This window comes from Haemorhous mexicanus, chromosome 14, assembly GCF_027477595.1.
Source record: "Haemorhous mexicanus isolate bHaeMex1 chromosome 14, bHaeMex1.pri, whole genome shotgun sequence".
NCBI lineage: Eukaryota > Metazoa > Chordata > Aves > Passeriformes > Fringillidae > Haemorhous > Haemorhous mexicanus.
In genome coordinates this window covers 3,814,542-3,826,357 of record NC_082354.1, presented here as the reverse complement: position 1 = coordinate 3,826,357, position 11,816 = coordinate 3,814,542, and the positions used below count along the sequence as shown (strand labels likewise).

The 11,816-nt window shown below is 45.2% G+C and overlaps 1 protein-coding gene across 3 annotated transcripts in view; it reads right to left on the bottom strand.

Annotated features, from left to right (window-relative positions):
* Nucleotides 1–721: 721 nt before the first annotated feature.
* The window catches only part of ATP7A (ATPase copper transporting alpha), a 29,896-nt gene continuing 18,801 nt past the window's right edge, over nucleotides 722–11,816 (bottom strand). For all 3 annotated transcript variants that reach the window (XM_059859699.1, XM_059859701.1, XM_059859700.1), the window contains 9 exons: nucleotides 11,036–11,230; nucleotides 9,818–10,000; nucleotides 9,311–9,524; nucleotides 8,513–8,659; nucleotides 7,963–8,105; nucleotides 7,107–7,310; nucleotides 6,457–6,574; nucleotides 5,407–5,509; nucleotides 722–4,063 (listed from right to left, as the gene is read on the bottom strand). In XM_059859699.1, coding sequence (XP_059715682.1) covers nucleotides 3,787–4,063; nucleotides 5,407–5,509; nucleotides 6,457–6,574; nucleotides 7,107–7,310; nucleotides 7,963–8,105; nucleotides 8,513–8,659; nucleotides 9,311–9,524; nucleotides 9,818–10,000; nucleotides 11,036–11,230 — 1,584 coding nt within the window. In that variant the 3' untranslated portion in view covers nucleotides 722–3,786. The remainder of the gene's footprint in view (nucleotides 4,064–5,406; nucleotides 5,510–6,456; nucleotides 6,575–7,106; nucleotides 7,311–7,962; nucleotides 8,106–8,512; nucleotides 8,660–9,310; nucleotides 9,525–9,817; nucleotides 10,001–11,035; nucleotides 11,231–11,816) is intronic.

Here is an 11,816-nt window from a genome sequence, read left to right as displayed (position 1 = left end):
TTAAAATTTATTTTTAATTCAGTCAGGGCTAAAACAAAAGTTCCATTTGAAACAAGAAGGCTCACACACTGCCTTAACTCGAAATGACTCAAGGCCTAAATTAAATAGATCCAAATATTTTGGTTACTATTTTTGTACAACAAACCTCCATTTTCCAAACCAGTGCTAAAATTGTGGGTTTCCACACCTGCTGGGGCATACTAGGCCTGAAGCAGCCTAGGAGGATGAAATTACAGGGTTGATCTTAAGGAAAAGCAAAATTCTTCATCCTGGAAACACTTGGATACAAACTGAACCTGACTTGCTCAGTAAAACCAGTGACAGAACAAGGGTTAATTGGCACAAACCAAAACAGGGGAAATTTCATCCTAACACAAGAAACCCTTTTTTTACTGTAAGGGTGAGTGCCCCTGGCAACTCCTGCCCAAAGGGTTGGAGATGTTACAAACCTCAGTCCTGGGTGCTGCTGGGACAGGTTCTGACTGTGTGAGCTCCAGCAGCCTCTGCTCCTCCCCCATTTGCTAACACAGTGATGCTCCTACATGAGATTATTCCACAATTTCCCAACTTTCACCAGCCCCACCTGCCCCCAGCTCTACAAGTGTTTGCTCAAGGTTGTGTTTAGCAGAGCTGGAACTACACCTAAACCCCAATCCTTGGCCTTTTGCTAAGACAGCTACAAATATTTAAAGGAGATGAAAGAACATGCTTTAAACCAGCCTTTGGATGCTACATTTTTATTACAGAGCTTATAACTGCCATTAGAATGATGGAGGCACAGTCTTAAAAGAACAGGAAATGGGAGACAACATGTTCTGAGATGCAAAGAACTGTAACAGCCCTACATTAACATTCCAACCAGCCCTCACTTCTCCATTCTTCATCCCTAAAACTGAATAACAAAAGTTCTCCAGTTTAAAACAATTTGTTGGAAGTTCTAATCAAAAAATAAGCATAGATTTTAATAAATAAAAGAGTGTTCTTGCTTCCATTGTGTTTTGGCAACTTCACATTCTTTTTTTTTTTTTTTTTTTTTTTAAATTTCAAGTGTTTTAAACTCTTTTAAAAGTAAGTTTGGTAAGATTCAAAGAGTAACTTTTAAAGCCTGGAGCACATGTACTTTTTTATTAAATAGAGGACAGGTTTATAAATAGCTAGACACAGAAAACAATAAAATAGACAAAGGAGTAATACAATATTGTTTGTAACTGAGTGTTTCCAAGTGATAGTTTAAATTTCTGAATCCAAACTGTCTCCAACAGAAGCAACCTATTTACATATTAAAACATTTACATTTAGGAAAACACTGAGCTCCCACACATGATTCCACTTGCACTGTACATTCAAACAGAAAAGGATTTTGGTTCTTCAACGTAAAGCACCTTTTGTAATATTTTAATCTTAAGATAAACATCCTAGAAGTCATTACCTCACCCTTGGGGAGTGCTGGACAGAGAACCTGCTTTCAAAAAATCTGAGTTTATCACAACCACCTTGCACCCATCCCACCTTGGGCTCAGTTATTTCCTCTCCCCAGAGCCTGATCCTCTGGCTGTCCCTACAAGCTGCTCACATCCCTCCCAGCCAGCAGCTGCTGTTCCTTACTCCCTGATAATCATCCTGCACCTCTTTAGGTGTCCTGGTTTGGAAAAAGAGCCTTATTTTCTGTACCTGGATCAAACACTGAGTTTCACAGAAAATGATAAAGCCTAGAAAAAACACCTGTGTTGGGAAAACGTTGGAGGTAAAGCTGTAAACATTCAACCTACACAGCATTTGGACAATGAAAGGTTGAAGACAAAGCACTCTAAAATATTTATCTGGAAATTGTTTAACAAGTTCTTAATGCTGCTTTACTTACTAACCAGGAATTCAAGCCTGAATTACCTCCCTGTTTCCTGCAGTGGGAGGTGATGTGGCATTTCCAAGCCATCCCAGCCAGCACTGAAACTCCCAGCTGAAGGAGTGGCTGAGACCACCCAGAGCACAGACAGAAATACGGAAATACCTCCCTTGCACCTGCACAACCCTGCCAGGAACGAGGAGGGTGGATAAACAAGACAGCTGAAATCTTTGCATGATTGTGAAGCACTAAAACCCACCCTCACACAATCAAAGAGCTTTGGATAACAATCTGCCTCGTAAGAACAGCCCTGCTGCTGCAAACTGAGAACAAAACCTCATGGAATGGCTGTGCAGTGATAGATCTCAGCATGTAACACCACCACATATTACATACAGGTGTAATCTAATTTATAAAAATACTCTATATTCATGTAGAGATATTAAGAACCCAAATCCTGCCACAGAAATATTTTGTTTCTTGAACCAGCAGCACATGATACTGCTCCCCTCACTGCAATACAGGTACCCTGATTTCCTAACAACACATCCCCCAGCACACCTCCACTGCTCTCACACAACAGGATTTTTCTGGTGGTTCTCAGATAAAATGCCAGAGCTGTTTACTCAGGATTTTTTACATACACAATCTATGCCCTGACGTCAGGCTTTGAGTTAAAAAGCAGAACGTTAAAGAGAATCTCTTTGTCTTCACCAAACTGAGTATTTCTCCTCTACAAGCACAACTGGTACACATTTACATCACAGACTGCACTTCATAATGGAATTCAACATTATTGAACCCAGCAATTCCTACCAAGGACTGCCTCAGCAGGGGACAGCAAGGTTCAGGGAGTAACAAACAGGTAACCAGCCACTGCTGATGAGCATCTCTTTCTCACTGAGGATATTTTTGATATTAATGATTTCATGATCAAGAGCTGCATTTTGATACTGCAGTTCAGCCACAAATGACAACTGTCTGAATTCATGATGCCTGGATCTGCACAGAACAAGCAGAGGGGGTTGGATCAACCAATGCAGTGATGCTGGGCCATTTCTAGAATACAGACACTTCACAGGCAAAGCCTGAACTGTGAAGACTTTAAAGGCAGTTGGCGACAAACTCCCCTGGTTCACTGGAGTAGTGCCAGTAGATCCTGGTGGTGAGCACTGCTCCTTCCTAAAGCTGAACACTTTGGCTAAAACCACCTCACACTGATATTGCATTCAGGTGTTGCAGGAGTTTTTGGCTTAGGAGAGGTTGGGAATGAGCAAACCTCCCAACCCCAAACCTTCATGAAGGCAGGCAGAGCTCAGTGTGGGTATGGCCCCAAACCTCCCTGTTTGCTGCCACGCAGGAATCTGAATCCCATGGAGATGATTTGAAGCCTGGAGTGTGAAAAGCTGGAACCAGATGTTGACAGCAAGAAGAGGCATTTGAGAGGACCCATTTCTGGCACAAGGCAGGCTGTGGGAGTGAGAGGGTTCTGAAGTAAGGCACATCTCTCTGCAAACAGAACCTCCAGGATTTTGCAGATGCAAATTCACAATTTTTTTAACACAGTACTGAACTCCACTATGCATAAAATAGCCTGGTATAAGGCTGGGAAATCAGTTTCTGCTTCCTTAGTTTCCTTAATTGTATTTTGACAATTTGCCAAAATAAATGCTATACTGCAAGCTCCATGGGATGGGAACACTGCCCTGTTTGTGAGCATCAACAGCCCCGCACCAGATATTTTTGGTAAGTCTAGATTAAAAAAACCACAAAAGACTCTGGAAAGTCACTGCAAAAACTACCTCTACACTGAAGAAGAAATGCATCCAGAAGACCTCCACAAGGATCAGGACATGCACAGACCTCACGAGAGCTGTTTTGGTTGTGTTTTTTGCTTCAGGGTATTTTTGTTTTGCCTTAGTGGGGTGGGAGGAGCGAGTCTTTCATAAGGCTGTGTCATCATCTTCCCCAAAGTCCCCCACCAGCAGCGAGTGCTTGTCTGGCTCGCTGAGGACGATGCTGCTCACGGAGCGCTTGTCTGAGAGCAGGGAGTTGATGGAGGCCCTGCTGTAGGTGATGATTTGATCCATCAGGCTCAGCTTGGGGGAGCCAGCCCCACTCTCCTCGATGCCCACGTGCACACTGATCTCTGATGGGCTCTTGTGCCTCAGCTGGCCACGGGCACGGAACTCCAGCTTCTCAGAGCTCGGCTTCTGGTACCTAAGGAAGGAAACACCAAAATATATTGTTGCATTGTGATTGCAGGATTTACCTCATAACCTCAGATCCCTCCCTGATAATTCTCTGCCAGGTGTGTCAGTCACCTCTCCTTCCCCCTCCCTTGCCCCCTGCTGAGTGTTGTCTGTCAGTCCTGGCATTCCAGAAGGGTGTTGAGTGATTGGCAGAATTCAAAAGATGCCCTCTACCCCTGGGGGGACAGGGGGCCATCCAGGTGTCCTTTGTCCCTTAAGATGTACCTGGTTGGTGGCTTCCTACCCCTTCCCTCCCTGGGGTTAAAAGAGCCAGGAACGGTTTGGGAGTTCTGTTGGAGCTGTTGCTGGTTTCAGAGGCCTGTGGGCCAGAATAAAGCTCTGGATCCAAACCCTCCAGCAGAACCAACTCCTTTCCTTCACCATCACCTTAAAGCTTCTCTGCCAGAGGGAAACCTGAGCTCCTGCATGCCTGGACTTGCCTCCATGTGCCCAGCTAGCATCCAGCTAGCCAAAGGTCTCTGGGGTGAAAACACCACAGCTGCCACTATTTGGTCAAGCAGCAAGGGCCAGACAAGCTCAGGCATGTTCTGTCCAGCTATACTGGTAATTATTCCAATAATATATCAATACCTCTGAAGCTGAAGTACACTGAAATATGAACTGATTATGCACAAGTCAGAGGCATTTAGAATCTGACCAATAAGATTTCTCACAAACACTCAAAGGCCATTAAGTATCACAGTCATATTTGGTGAAAAATCTTTGCCCAGGATTTTCTCCTGGGAAGTTGAGAAGCTTCAGAGAAAAAGGAAAATAAATTATCATTTCATTTGCTTCTCCTGTGCTGTGCTCACATGTGGAATGTGTTTGGAGATTGTTTCATTGGTTTCATGTGAATTGTTTTGACTTATTGGTCAATCACAGCCAAGCTGTGTTGAGGCTCTGGAAGGAGTCACAAGTTTTCTTTATTATCTTTTTAGCCTTCTCTAAGTATCCTTTCTGTATTCTTTAGTATAGTTTAGTATAGTATTCTCTAACAGAATATAGTATCATAAAAAAATAAATTAGCCTTCTAAGAACATAGAGTCAGATGCATCATTCCTCCTTTCATGGGGCACCCCACAAATACAATAATTAAGGAATTTCCCATTCTGAACACTTCTGGTTTGTATATCTCTTCCCATTAGAAATTACATTTCTAAAAACTGCTGTCTGCTTAACACAGACTTGTGAACTGCTCTTCAAAAGCCTTCAAAATCTCTCACAGTCCTACATTTATTTTCTGTCACTCGAAGTAAAAGACCTGAGCTTCAAATCCAAGTTACAAACCACAAGACTGCTCCTACTCACATCTTCAAGAGCAAAGAAGAAAGCACAACAGAGACTGAGGAGGCAGCCATGGCTGCAGATCCCATCCAGGGCTGCAGAACCAAACCAATGGGCAGGAAGACACCTAGAAAATTACATCAACATTAAGTTCAGAGCAGGAACATTGCATTATTCATATATTAATAGATACAATTGCAATTCACACAGACTGTCCAGTTAGAGTTGTTTTTTAATGTGTGAGTAAATGGGATTTTAGTTTAAATGACCAATATTTAATACATAAGGATTTGTGGTTTATCTCAACTAGAACCTCAGCCTGAAACTCAGAGGTGGCATGTCCTGCCCACCCTGCAATAAAACTGCTCACAGGATCAGGCTCTAGCAATAAACCTTTTATCTTGATGTGCTGAGCACATCCACAGTGGCCATAGTGTGGGAGGAGGACAGGACAGCTCACTGATGCCTTGAGAGGCTGATGTAGAACAGAGACTAGACAGAGCTAAAGAATAAAGCAGGGATTGATTAGGAGGCCTCCATGGATGCACCTTGGGCAGCACTAGAGCCCAGCCAGGGCTGCACCCAAGATGAACCAAAATGGTCACAAAAACCCTGACTGGTCACGGAGTCTCTCACTTTTATCAGTTCTGCTCCATTTGCATATTGGAGTCAATTGTCCAATTCCAGCTTTAGGTGATCAAGTCCCATCCTTCTTGTTTTTCTCTCTTCAATTCACTGTTGTTAATGCTTTTTGGGCCTGAGATTTGGATCATTGGTCCTTGTCCCCAGCTAAAAAAAAAATTGTTTCGTCTCCCTACTCTGTGAAGTGAGCTTACCAACACTTAATATGAAGCTCAGAACTCTACACTGAAACAGCACAGAAACTGAAAAATATAAAAGCTAAAATTTAAGGTATCATCACAGATAGTCCACTGCAACTTCCCCAGGCAAAGAACTCTGCCCTTACTGACAGCCAGAAATAAAGACAATGGAAACTCTCCCACACAACAGTAAATCACTGCAATCTTCTACTCCCTGAGCCCAATTCAGTTAGTGCAGGCAGCACTCACACACCTGCAGCTATGGGAACTCCAATGAGATTATAAATTAGAGCAAAGACAAAGTTGATCCGGATCCTCTTCACAGTTTTCCTGGACAAATCTATGCTTGCTACCACATCCATCAGGTCATCCTGCAAGTAAAAATATTCACTGGAGTACTCAGAGACAGAAAGCACACAGGTGGTGTCCCCACAGTCCTGTGTTACAGCTCACTACAGTGCACTGGATGGAACAGGCTAATTACAGTGAGCCCTCTGGAGGCTGCTCTGCTCAGGCCAATCCATCACAATCCAAGTAATGTCCCCAGCCCCTCCCAGGACAGCTCCAAACACTGACCACAGTCTGCCAGGGATTACTGATGTGTAGGAAGAAGTGTCTGTAACCCTGGAGGTGCCACGGTGAGTTACCCAAATGTAATTTACGTTGGCCAAAGGACAGGTCACTTTGTCTTCCTTTGCCACTCTCAAACTTTAATTACCCCAAAATGTGCAGTACCCAGAAAAAGTGGAAGTTTCCTTCATGGGATAATCACTGCACTAAACACAGTGAAGACAATCTCTGCTCTAGTTCTCCAGCTGATGGAGACTGTGCACCCCTGCACACCCAAAACATCCTGGGCCTTCTGACCCCTCCTACCAGCTCCCTTCAGCTCTGATTCCTTACCCTGATGAGAACCACATCGGCTGCCTCGATGGCCACATCTGTGCCCGTGCCAATGGCAATGCCCACGCTGGCCATGGCCAGGGCTGGGGAGTCATTGATCCCATCTCCAACCATGGCCACGCGCTTCCCTTCGTCCTGCAGCTGCTTCACTTTGGCCACTTTGTGCGAGGGGAGAACCTCTGCAAACACTTTGGTGATGCCAACCTGAACAGAGAGAGAGAGAGGACACAGCTTTTCCAGCAGCTGCCAAAGCTCCTGCCTGGAATGACATGGCCAGGAAGAGTGAAAAACATTTTATTACTCATGAGCTAAAGAGCAAACCCAGCTGATGATATGAAAACAGCTCTGAATTTACAGCTGATGTACTTCCATTCAAAAACTTCTTGCAGTCTTGATTCCAAATTTTTTTAAAACTACCATGTTTCACAACAGAGTAGCTGTTGCAGTGAGGGAGGCTCGGTGACACCTCAATGTGAGAATCAGCAAGCTTCGTTTATTGATTAGAGCATCAGACATTTAAGCACAACATGTAATAAGCTCATGCATATTCTGTAAGCTAAGCAGTCTATTGGTTATTCTTACTTCTTCATTCTTTACAACTTACATCTCCCTTTTCTCATGCTCTGCTCTCGGCTACATCATCCTGTTCTCAGACTACAGCTATACCCAAGGCCACTGTGACCTTGCAGGTGCAGGGCTTCAGATTAGCTGAGCCAGTACTTTTCCAATTCTCAGCTATCCAGAGCATGTCTATGTGACCTTTGTCATGTAACCAATTCCCAACAAGTAGCCACCAGCAATATGAGCATGCCACACCACCCTTCCTGCTGAAACCAGGCCCAGGCCACCAGCCCACCTGGGAGGCAATGGACCGGGCTGTTTTGCTGTTGTCACCAGTCATGAGGACAACTTCTAACCCCATGCTCTTCAAAGTGTACACTGCCAGCTCAGCCTCTGGCTTCACAGTATCTGCAATAGCTATCAAGCCACAGAGCACTCCTGAAAACAGAAAGAAAGTGTAATTAAGACCTTTATCAATTTAAAAAACTAACTTCCCCCAGTAAGTCCAGTTCCAGAGCCAATTCATACTGACAGTAAAGGGCGGGATGACAAGAGATATTAAGGCAGCAAAAAAGGAAAAAATTCCTTTTTTCTCTCCTTTTTCCCCTTTTGCTTCCTTTGAAGTCTTTGCACTGTATTATGCCCAGCTGTCCTGTCAGCTAAGTGCAGGAAGAGCCTTTCCCATAAGAAAGTGCTGTAAAACTGATGAATGATCTCTTTTCATCCCATTACTCTGCTTCAGTGTAGCTGAGATGACATCACTACTTATTAATCTCTATTTATGTGATGCTTTATGTGGTATTTAGTGGCAATCAAACTGAACACAGCAGCAGCCCTGAACTCACCATCCACAGCTGCCAGGACAGCCGTGCGGCCTCTCCGCTCGTGCTCCATCATGGCTTTGTCCACCTCGTTTCTCACCACGAGGCCATTCCTGGTCATCCATTCCCTGTTCCCAATGAGAACTGAGTATTTCTGAGAGGTCACAGTAGCTGAAGGAAGAAAACACAATGTGGATAACCAGGGAGCTTCCCTGCAGCTCATCCCAGCCAGGCTCTCCCAGCGTGCACTGGAACAGCAGGGAATGCAAAGAGAAATACAGAATTCCTCAATACTTTCTGCCCTGCCATCTCTTCATGTGACCTTCACAGGAGGGACACCAACATTTCTTCAGTCCTGGGGAGCCACCCCATGTCAGAAGGCCAAAAACCACAGGTCAAAGGACAGTAAAGGACCAAGTCACCTTCTCAGTGCTTCTGATTTCTATGAACAGCCCAATGGAGTTGAAAGACATAACAGTGAGCTGTTCTTGAGTGAAAACTAAAAACCAGTTATGCAAATACACATAATTTTGGCTAGCAAATGGTAACTTGGGATGAAGCAAAGTAAAGCGAGAGAGAGCTGACAAACAACTCCTGTCTGATTTTCCAGTCCCATATTCAACATGGAACTTGAAATTGTATTTAACTTACATGTTCTGAGTGATGTGTGAGCACAAAATAAACTAATGAGCAACTATTTAATGTGTGCCTTGATGTCAGCCCAGTTCTGCAAGGTGGAAATAAATGACCTCATTCCTAGGGATCCTAAAGACACAGAAGCAAACATTGTCCATTTTATTCTCAAACCCAGAACTAACTTACTTGGCAGGTCAGCATCAATGATCAAAGCAGGCTGCATTGATTCGTCTGCATTCTCCTCAATTTTCACAAGTGTCACATTTTTAACATTGTTTTCTTCAACCATTCTGTTTTTCCTGTAGAGTAATGCTTCAATATTGGTGACTTTGCAACTAATGCCACAGCCAGGAACTACCTGAAAATCTGTACATGTCCCAAGGGTTTCTGAGTTCAGCTCCTAGAAAAAGAGGATGGAAACTGATGAAGTTTTTAACTACATAAAAGCACGATACAATTAGAAACCCCACAAAATTAAAGTGCAGTTGAACAAAGAGGAGAAGAGAAATCATCAAAATCTAGGTCTGAATGGTGCCTTTAATATGACGTGATTTATGTGGCTGCACAATTTTCAGCTTTCCCAATTAAACACAGCAACTACTCAATCTGCATGAACAGTCTTGTGGCATTGAGGAAGTCCTGCCAGAGAGGTTCTTGCCCAGGGAGAGCAGGCTGTGTGTGGGAGCCCCTCACCTTCTTGCAGTACTTTGTGATGGCTGCTCCCAGGGGGTGCTCGCTGCTGCTCTCCGCCGTCCCCACGATGGCCAGCAGTTTGTGACGAGGGAGGAGGTTCCCCTCCACCAGGAACTTCACCTGCATCACCTCTGGAGTGCCGTGGGTGATGGTCCCTGTTTTGTCAAACACAACCACCTTCACCTGCAGGAAAGCAGGAAGATTTCACTCAATGAACTGAGCAGGGAGGTGCAGGTTCCTTGGAAAAGCACCCACTTGAACCAGATCCTGAACATGGAGCCATGACCTAACATGGAGCACCCCGAGCTGGACGGGACCCACCAGGACTGCAGGACCATGTCTGGGTGGGCTGTTGGGGTCTAACTCTGGCCAGCTATGGACCCCAGCCCACACGATCCTACACAGACAAAAGAAAAGACCAGAAGGGCTCTTCCCCACGTGGGAACCTCTGTGGTATGTTTATTTCCAAGGTGGGCAAGAGGCCATGGAGCCAGGGTAGGAGACTTTTATACCCAAGGGAATGGGAGGTGGAGGAGGATCACAACCAATGGGATACAAGTGGAGAGGGACTGACCAGAGGGTACTGGGCAGAGGGGTGGGTGAGAGAGAAACCATGTCATAGGAGAGGGGAATAAGAAACCACATTGTCGCCCTGATTTTTTAAGATTTTCTAAGCCTTCTGATGTTTACATTCTTGTAGCAAAATTTCTCACACACTTTCTGTAAATAACTCATTGTTTTGCATTCTTTTATGGAGGAGGAGAAATTTGATGGACTGTTGGTTTGTCCAGTGTCATTGGAGAGGTGGCACTTTCACCCTCCAATCCACTGTCACTTTTGGAAAACTATAAATGTTGGAGTCATAAAATAAACTTCCCTTTTTTCACCTTGAGAGCAGCAGTGTGTGCGCCTGTGTTGTTTCGTGTCCTATAGAGACACCACGTGATATAACAAACTATTCAGTGCAATACAAAGCCTACCCTGAGCAAATCTCTAATAACTCAGTGCAAAACAACAACCAAATAAACTATTTAGTGCAACACAACGCCGGACATTCCATCATCATCTCCAAAGAGCTGGCAGCAACAGACACAGCACTGCTGAGAAAGGCACCTCTGGAACAACTGCTAACGTGGGGGAGAACATCAGCTTCAACCTCCCCTCTGGAGATTAGTTTAAAGGAAAAGAGTTTTCCACTTGGACAAAGCAAGGGCTCACCTTGTGTGCCATCTCCAGGGGCTCCCCTCCCTTGATGAGGATGCCGTTCTGGGCGCCCACGCCCGTGCCCACCATGACGGCGGTGGGGGTGGCCAGGCCCAGCGAGCAGGGACAGGCGATGCACAGCACCGTGATGGAGGCCTGGAAGGCGAAGCGGATGATCACCTCTGCTGCTGAAATGCTCTTGCTGTAGCCCTGGGCACAGAGGGGAGTGGGTCAGGGAGAAATCAAACAGGAACAACACATTGGCTGCACACCCCAAGCACTGTGATGGAGGCATGATCACCTCTGCTGCTGAAATGCTCTTGCTGTAGCCCTGGGCACAGAGGGGAGTGGGTCAGGGAGAAATCAAACAACAGGAACAACACATTGGCTACACACCCCAGGCACTGTGATGGAGGCCTGGAAGGCGAAGCACACGATCACCTCAAATGCTCTTGCTGTAGCCCTGGGCACAGAGGGGAGTGGGTCAGGGAGAAATCAAACAGGAACAACACACTGGCTGCACACCCCAGGCACCGTGATGGAGGCCTGGAAGGCGAAGCACACGATCACCTCGATCACCTCGGCTGCTGAAATGCTCTTGCTGTAGCCCTGGGCACAGAGGGGAGTGGGTCAGGGAGAAATCAAACAACACATTTGGCCATGCCTTGTCTTGGAGGTTGGAAACATCTGCTAATGGATCCGCTGAGTATTAATACTCAGCAAGGTATGCAAAACCTAAGATGAATGATTAAATTAATGATTAATTAACTGACTTGTGCTCTATACTATGTCACCA